This window comes from Anneissia japonica, unplaced genomic scaffold (assembly GCF_011630105.1).
Source record: "Anneissia japonica isolate Jap-2015-1 unplaced genomic scaffold, ASM1163010v1 scaffold142_len1259957_cov175, whole genome shotgun sequence".
Lineage (NCBI taxonomy): Eukaryota > Metazoa > Echinodermata > Crinoidea > Comatulida > Comatulidae > Anneissia > Anneissia japonica.
Genome location: NW_022684560.1, coordinates 423,622 through 442,296, shown reverse-complemented (window position 1 = coordinate 442,296; position 18,675 = coordinate 423,622). Strand labels below are relative to the sequence as shown.

General features: G+C 33.6%; 2 protein-coding genes across 3 annotated transcripts in view; one reads left to right on the top strand and one right to left on the bottom strand.

The window, feature by feature from the left end:
• The first annotated feature begins 1,037 nt into the window (after positions 1–1,037).
• LOC117106479 lies at positions 1,038–8,744 on the top strand. The gene is made up of 9 exons (XM_033247842.1): positions 1,038–1,075; positions 2,762–3,017; positions 3,675–3,780; positions 4,178–4,225; positions 4,331–4,542; positions 5,223–5,312; positions 5,764–6,094; positions 6,590–6,880; positions 8,204–8,744. Exons 2-9 carry the CDS (start codon positions 2,769–2,771, stop codon positions 8,548–8,550), a joined length of 1,674 nt encoding a protein of 557 aa, XP_033103733.1. The 5' UTR covers positions 1,038–1,075; positions 2,762–2,768; the 3' UTR covers positions 8,551–8,744.
• Positions 8,745–9,493: 749 nt separating this feature from the next.
• The window catches only part of LOC117106489 (transmembrane protein 164-like), a 14,040-nt gene continuing 4,858 nt past the window's right edge, over positions 9,494–18,675 (bottom strand). For both annotated transcript variants that reach the window (XM_033247864.1, XM_033247854.1), the window contains 4 exons: positions 17,422–17,538; positions 15,980–16,061; positions 14,486–14,586; positions 9,494–12,806 (listed from right to left, as the gene is read on the bottom strand). In XM_033247864.1, coding sequence (XP_033103755.1) covers positions 12,600–12,806; positions 14,486–14,586; positions 15,980–16,061; positions 17,422–17,538 — 507 coding nt within the window. In that variant the 3' untranslated portion in view covers positions 9,494–12,599. The remainder of the gene's footprint in view (positions 12,807–14,485; positions 14,587–15,979; positions 16,062–17,421; positions 17,539–18,675) is intronic.

Genomic DNA, 18,675 nt, shown 5'->3' with positions numbered 1-18,675 from the left:
AAATGCTTCAAAAGTTTATTCATAAATTTGAGAGGTACACTCTGCCTACTATGAATACTGACGATCAAGTTTGAAGAGATGTGGAATGGCGACTGTCATCCCTTCTATCCGCCGATGATCGGCATTATAGAACGAACTAATCTTTTATCCCTAGAGGAATTAACTTGTAACTTTTCGAGGTAGCCATAAGAGCAATGTAATTTCCATGTATGTGGATCAATTAATGACTATATCATGTCTATGTCTAATGGTTTAACAAACTTTACCAAAGTGTATCATTAAATATGCTGCCAACGAAAAATCGGTTTGTTATGAACTTGAGCCGGGCACTCCCTGCGCCCGACGGCCGTCGGCAGAAGCTATTCTGTGAAAAACACAACGCCACAACGAGCGCGCAAATGATCGTTTTTAAAGTCAATCAAACTGCCGTCGGCAATCAGAGACGGCGTAACGTCGTCGAACGCTTACAGGGGGCGGAGTTATAGATTCGTCGCCCGAAGGTCGTACAATCTTCGTACGACGCAGTGAGTGCTCTGCTTTATAGGCCCTAAGTTGAATTCATATTTTGTGGTAAGCATCAGGCAAGATTGTTTTCAACATTATTGAGGGAAACTGACCTTCTGTTTTGGTTCGTAGGCTAGTAATACCTATTTCATCAGATAAAGAAATAAATAACGCTACGTACGGTATATTCCGTGACAAACTCATATAATTAAATTCGACGTTGATGCATTTATCAAAGATAGGCTAGGCCTATATTACGTGCGCACACTAATGTCCTGAAATAGATTCAATGAAAATGAACAACAAAAGATTATAATCATGCCATCGCGACACGCGATAAACCGTTGTCGGCATTTTCAATATGTTTAATGAAGATAGCATCTGATTCTGAAACAATATATACACTATCTTGTTTAATTCTTTCAGATGATATTAAGTATGATATTAATAAAATAGACATTCATGAGAAATGTAACAGATGCCTTTTCTAATTAATGTATTATCATGATTGATAACGCCTTAAAACTCTACAATTATACTTTGCATCATAGTTCGCTGGAACAATCGACAGGTAAGATACGTTATATTTATGATATATATAGATATATATATATATATATATATGTATATATAATATATATATATAATATATAATATTAGGCCTATAGATATATTATATATATAATATTAAATTAGGTGTGAATACCCTATATTAAGAAGTTAAAAAAAAATAATGTGGTGGAGAAAAACGTATTGTCCCATCGTTAATCCGCCAAAAATGTCCATTTACCATGATCTGAGATCAAAGCTAGTGGCGTAACACCTATGGATTCTATGTGCCAAAGGTTAGAGACCCAGGGCCACAAATCGGATGAGGTGGCCGCTTAATGAGCATAACTGTCTAATTACGCCGCCCTTACAGGAACGAATGGGAAATGCACCTACTGGGCAGCAATGGTGCCGCCAGAAGGGGACTTGGGAGGCAGGTCCCCTTCCGTCGGGGAGAGCTGCCCCACCCCCATTCGTCGGGGAGAAAAACCACAATTCGTCGGGGGAAAAATATATGTATTTTCTATATCTTAGTAGACTCTAATCAATTAAATAAGCCTTTGAAACTCCTAAATTGTCTTATATTTTTCGGGGCTTCTCCCCTGGATCACTTTTCAAACATTCTGACCGACGACTGACCACGCTAACTTTGCTCTCGAACCCACACCCACCCCACAACGTTGGGCAAATCCTGGCGCCACTCCTGCTGGGTAGTAGGCCCAAAGAAGCCTATAGCTATAAACCTCGTTGACTCTGACTGAAGCTGGTGTACTCCCTTGTATTTTCTCGGTCGAACGACAGGCCTACCACTCTAAAAATTTGGGCTTTGATTTCGATTTATGTGGTATCTTATGTTTTTCTCCCCCATATTCAAGTATAAATGGGCTGGTAGAATGTTAACGTTCCATTAAATTTCGTTTGTTTATGTAAATTCTCAAATATCTTTAGAGAGTGCGGTAGAAAGCCCTAAATCCAAAAGAGATACATAAATAGGCCTATATCATGATTGTTGATGAATAAAGCCTAAAGCCGGGCGCTCACTGCGCACGACGGTCGTCTGCCGAAGCGATACTATAAAGAACGCAACGCGGCGACGCGCGCGCAGCGGATTGTTTTTATCGACGAACAGTTCAGACTGCCACCGACAATCAGCAGACGGCGCCGTGTCGCTCACAGAGAGCGGAATTGGATTCATCGTGCGACGGTCGTACGACGCAGTGAGATACCCTGCTTAAAGCCTGTTTTCCACTAGGGCAATTTATTCGCGCGAATCTAATATTCGGTACCGTACGCTTTCTGAGCTCTGAGTGGTTGCGCATTTTTTTGCTTCGCAAAAACCCTATAAAAATGTAAGTGCGCATGAGTATGAACCGACGCTTTCGATTCGCGCGAATAAATTCGCCTAGTGGAAAACAGACTTAAGTGTGGTATGAGGAAAGGTTTTCTGACGTTTGTTTGAACTAAATACATAATTGTGTAACTCTTAGATTCGTAAAATTTATGTAGGACTATTGTTAATTCCATGTTTGTATATTTTTATGCAATCTGAAGAGCTGTGTAGATTAAGTTTGAGTATGTTTGTATTGTAATCCGTTACATATTCCAGGGGCTGCGGACACCACTTTTGGTGTTTAATGTTGCCAAAGCAGCCCCTGGATCGTTTTATTTTTATATTATTTCAAATAAATGAAATTAAATAACCTACTAGTACGAACATGATGTCGACTCTGGCAATTCGCTTTATCTCGATGTGCCTGGTGCTAACGGCAGCTACATCACTGCCAACTCTACCCGCAGTTGACTACATTGGTATTGGTTACAACGTTCTCGACGGCAACCCAGATGGGGATGGCAGCACGACTGGCTGTGTTGATCCTGGTCTATTAACTTTAAAACGAGTTTTTGCTTACACCTACGATGAAGGAAAGGTGTCTAGTGATCTAAAGTACATAGTGCCAGACCAGGTATGCAACTATTTTGTTTCTTGTGCACGTCAAATAAAGACGTAGTTGCAGACCAAGACAAGAAGCGGCTATACATGATCTAAGTCTTTGTTTTTCATTTTTCTTGAATGTTCATTGCTTTTGTTATATCTGTTATTTTTAAGGGCTTTCTTGCTGCAAGCTTCAGAGCTTTTAAGGCATTGTCCCCATTGTTTTTGTCAAAAAATGTTTAAATTATTTATGAAAATGGAAATGGAAATAAATGTTAATTGAACTGAATTGAATTGAAGTATTATGTATATCATTAATATATTTTCAACAATTAAATAAAACATTTAATTTCTTATTAACATCAAATAAGTTACCCAAACGTCCAATAAGTCATAGGTCTAGATCATTCAACAGAAGTTTAGTTTTTGATGAGTTTTTACTAAGTAAAATTCACAGATTCATACATTACCAAGCAACAAAAAGATTGTAACGCAACGCCGCCATATTATTGTTCGAAGTTTTGGTTCATTAAAAAGTAAACATGAAAATGATAAAAATTAAGTTCAAGAGGCTAAGCAATGCACTCATTGAATACCACAACCCAAAATTGTAGTACAGGCACACCAAATTATTTCAAAAACTTGACAATTAATATTCAGATTAAATAAATGTCGAATATCATTACAGATAGTGTATACACCTCGTTCAAGCTGCGCACGCACCTTGGAACAAAACATGTTTTGGGGTACAAAAAGTTACCAGCAAAAGCTCAAAAGTGACACAACATGGTCAGGTAAATTTTAACTTAATTCTTAATATTTCAATTATAATTCACTGTATGTAAAATATAACGTTGCTTGAAACTGGTTTCTAGTTAAATATATTGTTCAAGTATCTGGTGTGTATCTGTATAATCATTCGATCGATTACCTGACTGGCTAACTGACAGACTAGCCGAACGACAGACCGACAGTAACAAACAAACTACCCGTTGGCAAAGATCTTTATCTGTGTTATATACAATGTTTAAATATCTGTGTATAAAGCATGGCGTTCGTTAAATTGGTTTTCTAACTGACAGACAGAAATTAATGGTTGGTAAGGAAAATCAATCGTTTGAAACGCTTTACACTCTCAATAATAAATATATTGTATTTTGAATTACCTTACATTCTTATATTCTTCTTTAGTGTCGGCAGCAGATAAATTTCTTGGCTACGAGTTTTCAAAAAGTAACTGTAAGTAATTTTATCAAACATTTTCAAATATATTAATTATCCATGTAATATAAAGAAGTATAGAGGAATACCGGTCAATAATAATCACTTATGCTTTTACTTTAGCCTATGAGGAAATGTATGCTTCGATTAATGCATACAAATATGTGTATTACGAAGATCGTACCGTCTGTAATCTTGGCCGCGCAAGATATGCAAATGAACTGTACGTGTACGATAAGTACTCTCTCAGCAAAGACTTTATTCAAGCTGCCTGCAAGCTACCAGTTAATTATGATAGCAAAATATTTATGCAGTTTCTCGATACATGGGGAACGGTAATGTTGAAATCTGATTACATTAGTATTAAGTAGTTTAAGAATGGTTCCAAATACTATTGCATTAAGAAAAGACTGAGCTGATAATAAACATTGCCATTTAATAATAGGCCTATACAATCTTTGTTTCATTTTCAATACATTGAATTATTATATTAATGTTTGTAATATTATGGCAAATAAAATGGTTTTGGTTACATCAGTTGGAAGAACCTTGTAACGGTACTTATATTCGGTGCTTTCAAGGTCACTTTTTTATTTCTCGTTCTCATATAAGTATTTTTATATTTTGGAAATTAATTTTAAACTTATGAGAAAACATATGAAATATATGCTTTTATTTACTTTATGGAGAATAAAATAATCTTAATTTGTACAATTTAACCTATTTAATAAGCCATGTCTCATGGCAATACTTTTTTATCATACAATACTATTTTCTCGTATAATACCTAGTTAAACTAAGCCAAAGTTCTTTCAATAATTCCTGTTGTAACACAAACACACTAATCCCTCCGTCAAAAATGTCTAATTTCAAAAGGGCATTAACTTAATTCAAATCGAAGGAATTGAAAAATGCTTGACGCGTGCGACTTTAACATGACCACGTATGACTAGCACTCTTAAATTAGCATCTTATTATTAAAAATACAAAGAACTACAATTTTTGACCTCCATAGCACGTTATTTTGCAAGCTGAGTTGGGAACGAAAAGTATTGATCGGTATGAAGAGACACAAGAAGCGTTTGTGTACTTTGTTTTGGATGAGGTAATGTCATTCTGTTATTTCATAAAACGACTAACACCAACTAAATGACTTACTCTTACTGACGGACTTACTGACTGGCAGTCTGAGTGCCTGACTTGCTTGCTTGCTTAACTGTTTACTTGACTGACTAACTTACTGACTGACTCAATTACTCCCTTAGTTACTTACCAACTGACGTGCTGACTTAGGCTACTGTCTAACTGATTGACTGATGAGTGCCTGACTTACTGGCTTATTTACTTTCTGACTGATTTACTGACGGATTGACTTAATTACTACCTTGGTTACTTAAAAAATGACTTACTGAGTAACTGACTGACTAGACGACCGACCGACTGTCACTCTGATCACTAAGCAATAATATAGTAATTTAGTCTGAATAATATACATTGAATCTAGGTGCATTTGTGAGGATTTCATAAAATATATTTCAATTTTTTAACCATTCTAGGATTCAGGTAAAATTGTAAGTGGTGGAAGTTACGAAGGATTTGATAGTTCCGTAAGTGTTGATATGGAAGAATTTGAGAAAGACTTGACACCCGACACCTCGTTTGGACAATATGAAATCACGATCAGTAGTGACAACGAGTCTCCAATTGCCATCGAAGCAATTGGGATGGATGAGATGTTTGTTCATGAGTATTGGCAATTATTCAACGACTATGTTGCTGATGGTCTGTGTTCTTCTGATTGGCTAAATAATCTTGTAACATTTAGAAGTAACATGGGAACAGCAATGTCGGGCTATGCAAATTGGCGCGGAGCTGCAATCTCTGAAGGTAGGCAACATAATATTACAAGTTGGCTCAAATAACACAACACAAAATACAACGCAACACAGCGTAACGCCATAAAAGAGAAAATAAAAGAAATAAAATTATGAACACGCATGCACATATCTGTTTTTATTGCATGTGTAAGTAAGTATTTGTTAAAATTATTTATTATACATGAATGTTAGAGAAATTTAATTAAAACAAAGATTACATTTGATAAGATAGACAAACATATATTCCTACAAATTAGTTTAGTTACAGGCGTTCTAAGAAAATTATTAGGTGTAAATTATTTAAGGGTCCCCTAGGGCCTAAGCCAAACATGTGCCTCACTGCTTTACCGTAACTGTTGAGACCGAAATCAGCTGCTACTCCATTTATTCCTTACATTATCAGCTGTTATTTTTAATGTTTCTTTTCGGTCTGCATTTGTCTTGTTCTAATTCTCAATTAAAACTTGATAAATTACAATACTGATTAAATATCTCATCTTGATAGATCCTGTTGTTAAAATCCCAATCACATGGCCAAAGGGAGCCTATGGTCTGCCTCAGCCGAAATCAGGATGTCCACTGACACCGCAGTTCAACTGGTACATTGGTGTGAGGAAGCATGATACCGAGAATGGCAACTCGTGGTCAGCCGACAACCATTTCGCTGGACCTTACTGGCAGAATGATATGTATGATAATTTCTGCATAAAGACAGACCAAGTGGTAACAGAATACGACTGGAATTGGCCGCCTGGTGAATATTGCATATATCAAAGGGATACGGCTTGTCCTAGTGGTATGTCACAATTCTAGCATATGGAACAAATTGGCATTCTCGCGTTTTTTATGCGTTACATTAACCTTCGTATATAACAATTTAATTTCCTAAGTTTAGTGTTCAATCGGGGATAGGAAGAATGACGTACAATGATGTCATCAATGTTGATCTAATTTAATTTGGTATAATAATAATACAAACGTTAAATCGGTGTAATGTTGATACAACCGTTAAATAAAATGTTGATACAAACGTTAAATCGGCATATGTTGATACAAATAATGTTGATACAAAAGTTAAATCGGCATAATGTTGATACAAATAGTGTTAATACAAAAGTTAAATCGACAGCACATAATATGCTGATACGAACGTTAAATCGGTTTATTGTTGATACAAACCTTAAATCAGTACCATGATGGTACAACAGTTAAATCGGTATAATGTTGATACAAATGTTAAATCGGTATAATTTTAACACAAAAGTTAAATCGGTATAATGTTAATACAAATGTTAAATCAGTATTAAACAAACGTTAAATCGGGATAATGTTGATACAAAAGTTAAATCGGTACAATATTGATACAAGCGTAAATCTGTATAATTTTGATACAAACGTTCAATCGGTATAATCTTGATACGCAAAAGTTCAATCGGTATAATGTTGATACAAACGTTCAATCGGTATAATGTTGATACAAACGTTACATCGGTATATGTTGATACAAGCGTTAGATCGGTATAATGTTGACACAAACGTTAAATCGGCATAATGTTGATACAAATGTTAAATCGGTATAATTTTAATACAAACGTTAAATCGGTATAATGTTGATACATACGTTACATCGGTATCGGGGATCGGAAGAATGACGTACAATGATGTCATCAAGGTTGATCTAATTTAAATTGGTATAATATTGATACAAACGTTAAATCGATGTAATGTTGATACAAACGTTAAATAAAATGTTAATACAAACGTTAAATCGGCATAATGTTGATACAAATAATGTTAATACAAAAGTTAAACCGGTATATTGTTGATACAAACGTTAAATCGGTATAATGTTGATAAAAGCGTTTAATTGGTAGAATGTTGATACAAACGTTAAATCGGTATAATGTTGATACAAACATTAAATCGGTATAACGAAGATACAAACGTTAAATCGGTATAATGTTGACGCAATCATTTTGTTAGGTCAGGTTACAGTTATTTGCATCTATATACCGGTAGTCATTAGTTACACAGTATTAATTGAATAAATTTTATTACTAATTTTAGCCCATGGCCCTATGCCTACAATTATAAAAATTTTAATTTTTTTAAAATGCAGGGTTTAAAACTGGTTACATTTTTTGGGACGACAAGAATTCCGATGGAAACACTCACGCAGGATATTTACCGAAAGGTACATACAACGAAAATACCAAAATTTACTTCTGCTGTCGTGACGATGGATTCGCCACCAATCCTATCTACCTACCGACGGAGAGTCCGTTCTACCTGTTTCCACAGAGTCACAGGTGTCAAGAAGTGAACGGCATGAAACACCAAACCGAATACTTTCAATTCGATGATGAAAACACAAGTAATGACAACCAAAAATGGGGATCGTATCCATATACCGGTGGCGATTACAAAAATCATCTTCTGTATTATTGTTATTACACTCCGACTTAATTCAGGCGAACAGATGACCAATCAACTAAAGAATATCTAATTAACTTATAAAAAACATCATTTAGTTTCATTTAGTAATCAAATAACGCGAGTTAAACAAAAATATTGTTTTTGAAAGTTATTTAAGTTGACACCATGGATCGACGATTATAATGTTATATCAATTTTAGAAATTATATACAAAAATCCCAGAACTTATTGTGTGTATGTTTGCTTTATATAATTGTTACAATAGTATTATGTGATAAATGCAGAGGTCAAACGCACAGAGGTCATGGCAATCATTTGAAGTTGCCGCACTAAAATCGAATCAGCTTCCACAGTCTGTTCGGTCTGCAAACGGCATCACTTCATTTAAACAAGTACTGAAAACTCTTGATGGTTATTGCTTTCAAGTAGATTCACTACTGGCTCATTTTATTAGTCGCAATTTTGAATGACAGCAAACACCAGCATCATTACAGCCCTCATTGAGGGCTTGAAATGCTGGTAAACGAAAGGTGATGCTTTCTTTTGCTTTTTAACTGGTTTTAGTCTAGGATAATTCATGGGCTAATTTCCTCGCCTTTCTAGTTCCAGATATTTCATGTTCTGTCTCTGGCACCTTGAAAACGTCTTTATTGGATATGTGCGCTACATAAGTTGTACTTATTATTATTATTAACGCAAAGTAATTGGCAAATGGGGAAAAATCATTGGCCACTAACCAATCACACGATGTACATCATTTTTTCACTGTTCTGCCTAATATTTTTTATTGTTTAGTTTATTGTCTTTTATTTCGGTTGTTTTGTGTCAATAGAATTTTTTTTGTTACTGTAAAGCACTATGAAACGAAACAAAAGTTAAATAATAATATATTATATTGTTTTATTCAATATATTTGCTGTATAAAACAGAACCTTACGTAACAATTACAAAGCTTTGAAGGACTATAAGAATATTTAATGTATCTGTACGTCTTTTATTACTCAAATGTACACAACAAAATAGATTTCGATATAATCAACTATATTTTCTAAAAAGACACAACATAGATGAATACGACGTTAACAATAAACTACAACATGACCACTATCAAATTCTCAATGAATATTATTAACATCCTAAACAAGTAATAACATTTTCGATTTGCTATTGTTTGAATGACGTTGTCATTGGACAGACGTTTTACACATAATAAAAATTACGGTACCAGTAGTAAAATTCTAATTTTCTTAAGTCTTAAGGCAACACAATAGAATTACATATTGTTCTATATAAAAATCTATACATGCCATTATAAATATATGTATTTTAAAAACATGTATAACAGCATATTAGTTAGCACCAACTAATTTTGAAAATAAAGTTCTCAAGAATTAAATCTTACTCCAGAAGGTGCTTAACTTAATTTAAACTTTAAATGTAATAAAGAATTTAAAAAAAAATTAAAAAAACGGTGGGGTTTGCAATTGGTGTTACTCTTAACTGTCTTAAATTATGTCATTTATACCAATTCAATTACATACGGGAAATACCCTAAAACAGCAAGCGAAATAAATGCAAAGAATAATACAAAACAGATGAGGAAACTGAGAAAGAAAGAATACAAACTAATTCTCCACCGGGACCCGAATCCAAGAGTTTTCGAATACATTGCCAGCGGCATAATCACTTGAGCACGAAAGCGCTGTGGTGTTCTAAGCGCCAGTAGTAGTAGTAGTAGTAGAGTTCCTTTCAACATGTCTGACGTCACACTTTTGATATACCGCTAAAATCGCATTGTCTAGACTGCCAGAAAATCTATAAATTACACACTCTTCTGTACATTAATTTAAAGCTTGCTGGATCTCGAATGAGATACTTGTGTATATAATATGATTTTAGGCAGATAGGAAAACCAAAGAACAGCAAGTGGAATAATAAATGTTCACTTTACAATAATTCCTTAAAGCATAATTGCACTGTTATTTGAACTTGCGTTACTAAGTACAGTACATTATATACATGTATATATCGGTATTTTAAACCCCAAGAAACACTTTTCAGCAACTTTATATGTGGAATTAAAAAAAAAACAACTTGGGAGGCCTGAAAAACGGTGGAATTTCTTTTGGTGAAATATATAAAATATATACAAAATTTGATCGAAACAAGTAAACATTTCTGAAGTTGGTGGATAACTATTATCGTTAACAATTAAAATACTGTAGATTGTAAAAAGTGGTATTTAATTTCCTATTCCTTCAAATTTGACAAAAAATATATTTTATTGTAGATTGATTTTTCTTGTTTAAATACACTGGTGGCTAAATAGGTCTCATATTCGTTTTAATCGTAATAAATATCTATTAATAAAAATGGTAACATACCTAATGCATTAAGAAAAACATTTAAACATCGTGTATAAACTGTTGTCAGAAATGGACTACTAAATGCTAAATGTTTGTAGACGGCCATTTGCATTGGAAAGGGCACTAGAATGGACTAATGGTACAAAGACTAGTATCGCTTTAACTTGGTACTCAATTTGCATTTGAAATTAAAAGCTACTCCACAGTATTCTCAATAATACTGTCTGCTACTTTCTCAGTGCTATCACAGAATCTACAAATGGACCTTTCCAGAGTCTCAATCAAACTTAACAAACTGACCAATCAGAAAAGGGCCAGGAATACGTGCATGTCTAACAAGCACACATGTTGTCCAACAAAACGCACATCTTTACGTATGTTTTGACATTGTTGTTTTGTGGGAACTTAGCAACAATATCCAAGGGGCGGGGTTTAGCGTAAAGTTCAATTGCATAGCAATACACCAAGAGAAGGACAAGTTTGATTGGATTGGATCTATTCGGTGTAAACACCAACGATAGCCCACGAACGTCTAGAAAAAGACTTATTTCCAGCAGAGTCCTTCTGGAAATGATTGGGCAGTAAACCAAGAGACAATCCCCTACTCTTTTCCGAAGAGTGTACTGCGATCTTTAATGTGCACATGGGCCATAAATGCACACAAGGCCAATGGCTTACATGTCTCATACGAAAGATGGTGCGCTATTGTAACTTGCATTTCAGCCATCCAGCTGAAACACAAGGAGAGGCAGCGATGGGAATTGAACCGGGAACCTTGAGATCTGCAAGGTTCAGTTAAGTAACTGAATATTCTAGAAAGTCTAACACCAGAATGTAACATATAATATAAAATTTTATCAATAAGATAACTTTTTGTTCTTACAATGATGAAAGCTTAAAAACAATCAACACCTTACAGTCACAATCAGTGAAGATATTATCATCATTATAATTAAAATAATACAAGCCAAAGTGTGGCAAATGTTTTAACTTGGGTAAATGCCTATTATATTCTAATAAATTTCAATAAAATTATTTTACACATGACATACTGTGCATCCATAGGATGTCTCAAGATTAGATGTTTTTTATGTTATGATTGTCAAAGTCATAGCAATAGGGTTCTTATATCTTCACAATCACTGGTGGTAGAGTTAATTGTGCTGCCAATGTGTTCAGAACATTCATATTTCTTTTGGTCTAATAAAAGAGTTTGCTAACAAATGACCGGAAATGCCGAGATATAAGGATGATATGACTATGACCTTGAAACCTGTCAAAGGTCAGAGACGGCATTTTCGGTCATTTTTTATCAAAATGTTCTATTATAGCAAATAGAAATATGCATGTTCACAACAATTTGGCAAATTCAACTCTCTACCACCTGTGGATGCGGTGATACAAGGACCTTATATCTTTGACCTTTGATCCTGACCTTTTGTCAGGAAAATGTGTTACCAAGCAAAGAATGATTCTTGGACCACCCTGAACCAATTTCTGAAGTCAAATTCTCAGCACCTCAAAGTGCATACACAACCTGGTCTGGCTCTAGGGTACTTAACTTTATATGCAAAATTATTGTAAAAATAAGAGTCTAACTTTCAACCTGTATTGTTATTGGATAGGATAATTATTGTCTGCATGAAAATCTTTCATTTTTGTATTGATAAAACATAAAATACTGATTACTAATTCTTTGAAATTCTTACATATTTAATACTCTTTTTTCTCGATGTTTCCGTTACAAGTCTGATCAGCTGTGCCGCAAGGAACTAAGAACTTGACAATAGCTGTATAGATGAGAAGGTGAATTGGCAGTAGCAAGTGTTGGTGAACCAAGGCATATAGACGGTACCATGGTCCAAAGAATGGGTCAGATGGTGCCGGACAAACCATATTATTCAGATTAACTTCAAGAACCTGTTGAGATGGCGATGCGATGAGATATATAAAAAGACATATAAAAAGATATATTGTATTAGAATATATTAAGCCAGTGATGATTATAAAACACAACAGGACTATAGTTCATTGAAGAGCTACATGGTTCTTACTTATATAGCAGTGCTGATGAAAAGTGAAAATAGAATATCATATTTTGATGCAACACGATCATAAATTTTTTCAGTAGTAGTTCCCAACCTGGGGTCCGCAAGAAATAATTTGGAAAACTGAAAAGTCAAAAGGGTCCACAATGTGCCCGTGAAAAATGTTCAGGTCAGCTAGACTTTAGGAACAATTTTAATTACTTTATTTTTTTGGTCTTACAACAGTGTGATAAGCATAAGCATCTACTGCTAATCATTAGACGTCTTCAATAATAAAAGAGCTTTGATGTTGCATTTTGTTGCAAATCACAGTATCTTCTACTATAATTACCCTATTTTTGGAATACCTTGCTTAAATTTGGGACTTTATGAAGATTTTTAACATGTCCTGAGAGGGTCAACGAATGCAAAAAGGTTGGCATCCACTGGTTTACAGTATATGTGGCAAAGACAAGTCAAACCAGTCACTTGTTGCAAATCATGTTTCAGAGCAAATGGCCAAAACATGCTAAAATGTCAAATTTAAAAAAATCTATTTTATTGCACTAAACTAACCTTTATATATCTACACACTATCCTATGCTGTTATTTTCCCCATTTTCAATGTTAAAACAACACTTTTTAAGGATTTAAAGATAGTTTCTGCATGAGAAATGCCTGAAATCATAAATTTTAAAGGCTGATTTCTCATATATTGTTCTTTAAACAGTTGTGTGGTTAAACGCTTGTAACTTCATAAGGAAAAGTCCGATTTGAATGATTTTTTTTACCATTTTATAGCTATTATTTAACTCTCTAACACTGTATTAATAACACAAAATCGATTTTTGCGATGAGTGACTGTTTGGCTTGTCTTTGCCACATATGATTGTAATCTAAATTGGAAGAGTTGACTTGCAAACATAAACTTTAAAAAATGCAAAATGTTATTTAAGTATAAAATCATGGACTTGAGGTTAATATTTTGGTCAGCATATAATTATGAATCAATTAATCTACATGGTTTTGTTTGCTTTCAGCAGAAATGAACTATTTTGGCTGACGCTGTAGCTTGCTGGGTAAGATACTTGCATCCTAATCTCAGGGCTGTGTTAGAAACCCTGCGATAACATAATAAAAACACCTCTTCCTAAAGTCTTGTAACTTTATACAGCATTGTTGAACCCTTTAATATGTAAGTGTACTACTGTTGGATGTAAAAAAAATATAATAAAAATATATAAAAAAATAACCAAATACCAAAGCAAACTGAATTGCTGAAGGACTAACTAAACCCGGCAGGCGACATGATTCTATGGAGAAATCAAGCGCCATGACGCACAGCGTATTGTTTATAACGATGATCTGTTCAGATTTCCACCGTCAGTTATCGATCGTCAATGGTGTCGCGTTGCCTACCATTCACTGGGAGCAGGTTAGGATTTGTCGGCGGATAGCCGTACAACGCAGAGTATTCGCCAAAAAAAATAAGAAGCATACAGGTTTTAATTTAATACAGAAAATTGCATATTATTATTAAAAGAGAGAGAGAGAGAAAAAAAATGATCTTACCAAACCTATTAATTGTAGTGGTAACATATGGTAAAGGAACAGCACACCAGTAGTAAACATACACCACCACATGTTACCCCAAGGTTCAGTAGTATAAGCACCTGAAACACAGTTAATTTCCTTTGTTAATTTATTTAAAGTATTTCATTTTAGTTTAATTCACATTTAACAATGGGGAGCCCGCCATTTACATAATGGAATACATAAAACATAAGATATTCTATTAGATGGTAAAACCATCTTACTCAAAACATTTCATTATTTAATTATTATTTCATTTCACTTTATCATATTTCATTATGTTTTTAAATGTGGCAAAGACAAGCCAAACCAGTCACTCGTCGCAAATATCAATTTTTAATTATTAAGACAAGGTTAAACAGTAAAATGAGAGCTATAAAATGGTATAAGAATCATTTAAATCTGACTCTCGTTATGAAGTTACAGGAGTTTATACATACATCTGTTTAAAGAACAATATTTGAGAAATCAGCCTTCAAAATTTATGATTTCAGGCATTTTTCAGGCAGAAACCATCACCAAATCATTAAAAATAGATGAAAAAAGGGGAAAATAACAATATAGCATGATGTATAGATATATAAAGATTATTGCAATAAAATAGATTTCAAAAATTTTGACATTCTAGCATGTTTTGGCCATTATCTCTGAAACACAATCTGCGACAAGTGACTGGTTTGGTTTGGATTGCCTTTGCCACAAATACTCATCAGTTATTAAATATATTCTCTCATATAATGGACCTTTCAGTAGAAGTGGCAGATCCTGGAATTTTCAATAGAGGGGGCCCAGCGAGGGACTTTCACAAATGGAGGTTCATACTATCTCAGCCCCACCTTGGTTGGGGCTAATGTAAGAAAATGTATGATTATGGTACCTCTAGATGGCCGGAAATGACAATACTTATTACTAGACTCAAAATTTGAGTAGAGTTTTTTGTAATTCTCAATTTATTTTAAATTTTGAAAAATTTAGGGGTAAGTGCAGGCTGTGGCCCCCCACCCCCCTTGAATGCGCCTCTGCGAAGTGACAAACAACTTAACAACTGACCAATCAGAACACGGCCAGGTATATGCGTGTGCCTGACAAGTACGTGTTGTCAACAGATGCACATGTTTACGTATTTTTTTTACATTGTTGTTTTGTGAGATCTTAGCAACAATATCCTAGGGGCGGGGCTTAGCGGGAAAAAAAAGATTAAAAGATTCAAAATAACTTTATTTGCAAACTTAAGGAAAATTTGAAATGTACAGAAAAATTATTAGTAATATACAAAATATAAAAGTCCATAAACTTCATTAAAAATGTATTCAAACAAACAATCAGAGGCTTAAAAAGTGACAACTGCAACAAAAAAATCTGGACACCAGAAAACTTAATTCAACTTTAAATCAGCTACACAGTAATGTATACTTATCATCTCTTCAAAGTTTAATTAAAAACAGATAAACTTTAAACATTATAGTTACTCACCTCTTAAGCTTAACAAGTATGGTGGAATTACCACGTATATAAGAATGTGTTGAAGCCAATAAATTTCAGTTTCAAATGGTAACTATCAAAATACAAAAAATAAAACAAGATGCTGAGTGTTATACAATTTTATAAGAAAACAATAAAATAATCCTATTTTTAACTGTAAAGAAAGTGAATAATTTGTTAAATGTGTGTGTGCCATAAATGACTGCATAATAATATTAACAACTCTCTAGTGCAAATGCTGCACACGTAAAATACAGTAGAACCCAATTAAGGAGACAACCTCGGAACTCAAACAAATGTGTCCCTTTAATAGGGGTATAGGGACACTAACCGAAAACATGAAATTATCCATTTGGTTATTATACTGTACAAAGTAACCCACACAATTCATTTTAAGGATAAAAAAAAAGTCTCAAAAGTTGTCAAAATATAAATTTGAATGAAATATTGTTATTTTGAATCTACAGTATTTTAGTTGTAGTGATACAATAAATTTTTTTTAGTGATGATAAAAAAAAAAGTGTCCCTTAATAGGGTTGAAAATGTATTGATTTGACCATTTGGCAAACTCAGAAAGCGATCTGTCACCTTAATAGGGGTGTCCCCTTAATAGGAGTTGGCCATAGTGTTAAAAGGTGTTTCACCTACGTGTCACACAAGAGTGTACCTCTAATAATTGCAGTGGAGTTAGACATATATATACCTAACATGTCTTTAATGTTTTCTATTGTATCATCAGGACACTCTTACAAAATCCTGAGCCCAAAAATATCTCCCAATGAGCCCCACCAGGGATTTCATTCCAAGACCCTGTCATTGTTGTCTGCTGATTATAAACATAATTTTAAAATTTTGCATATTTGTATTTTCATTTTATAAGTTATTAATTTTTTTTAGAGTCTTAATGACTTTTAAGTGCTTGTATTTCAATCATTAAATCATGTTTGTCATTGCATCCTATTTTTTTATTGACGAAATAAATGAATATGAAATCCGTATATCTGTAAAATATGAAAATCGGTCCATTTCTGAATGAGCAGCACTACTCAAGTATTATTCAACACTTTTTCTTTGAACTTTAGGTAGCGCTGTCTGCTAGCAATAAGTCTGTTCACGGATCTTACAATTAAACTCTATACTGTACATACAGTACATTTAAAATTCATTTAATATACATACTGCACTTAATTTGCTTGGAATTATTGATTTAATCGAAACGTTAAACTATTAAAATTTAATAAATTTTTAACCTTTTCAATTTAAACCTTTACAATTACTATTTTGAATGTTTTATGGTAAAATGTATTTGTTTTATAGTATGTAATTTTATCCATGTGAATAATTTAAACTGTTCAAAACAGAATTTCAAACTATATTTTTGCTGTGTCAATAAACATTGAATTGACTTGAATGTAATTTAAGCACAGACTTACCAATCTGGTATTCACAACGGGCAACAAAATCGCAAGCAGTGGGCAACTAAGTGATGTCATTTGCATTCTAAAGACAACAAGTACTGTTTTGCTTGGTGGAACAGCTAACAAATATATCTGAAAATACAATATATCAAGTGTTGTGAATATAAAAATGGGAAAGTTAATGCCTTGCTTTTTGGAACCACAACCTACAGTATATCATTCTATTTCAGAGGACATTTATTTACCAAAACAACCAATTCCTTCCCTTTCCTGGCAAAAATTTATTTTATTTAAATAACCTATTTGTTGTTATTTTTTCATATTAACCTATTTAATTTTTTTTTTCATACATCAAAACTACCAGCTTAACATTGTATTCACTTATTTTCTTACATTTTTACCTTGCATGTGTGTACTGTATATTGTGATTTTAAGTCATAAAAGTATCAGTTCACCTGCCTATACTGTATTTAAAATATGGTAAATTAACTACCGAAAGGTTTGCTGATTAATCTTGACTTGCAGTACTTGTGCAAATGGGAAGCAAATTTTCAAAACACTTTTTTGACTCTTACTGGGAAGCACATTATACTGGGGAACAATACCAAACCCTTTTACTATAGGCACTCTTTTTTTTTCTTTGGATCACCTATAACCTTTCATTGTCTGAAGACCTTGCATATGCATTTTTTTCATTTCCTTTGTGTCTCTGGGTGGGATGCCTCTTTGCTATTAAAAAACACCCTTGACTCGATCATACAAATGCAAAGAGATAAAAAAAAAATAGTACCACTTAAATTTTTAAAAAGTTAGATTCAACATAATTTTCAAGTAAAGATTACTTGGTAGTATCTTTGATTTTTGCAGGGTTTTTTAAAAGCTTTTCTATTTTCCTTTTGTTTGTATTTTTGTACAGTAAGTTTATATTGTTTAGTGGTTCATTTTATAGTTAGTTTTTATGATTTGCAAAAGGTACATATACGACCTTGCGGAAGAACACTACTGTACCCTGGTGAACAAGCTTCCATTGTAGAACAAAAATTTTATTAATTATTACTAGAAATTGCAAATTGCAAGTGAAGTGCTGCGAAGTAGGCCTACAACAGCATATAAATGTTCTTCGAACAAAATTATTTATGCGAGTCAAGTGAAAATAATGAATAATAAAAATATAACAAATAATATGAGACACGACCCATTGTCTATATTAGAACAGAAAATGTAGTTGATTACCAAAGGTTACAATTTTTATTTTGAAGACTGCATGGT

What these genes read in the sequence shown, in the direction of transcription:
- LOC117106479 (XM_033247842.1), top strand. Translation starts at nt 2,769, where the DNA reads ATGATGTCGACTCTGGCAATTCGCTTTATCTCGATGTGCCTGGTGCTA. An exon ending in TGTACTTTGTTTTGGATGAG is followed by an intron (nt 5,313 to 5,763) that starts GTAATGTCATTC and finishes TAACCATTCTAG; the next exon opens with GATTCAGGTAAAATTGTAAG. An exon ending in CGGAGCTGCAATCTCTGAAG is followed by an intron (nt 6,095 to 6,589) that starts GTAGGCAACATA and finishes TCATCTTGATAG; the next exon opens with ATCCTGTTGTTAAAATCCCA.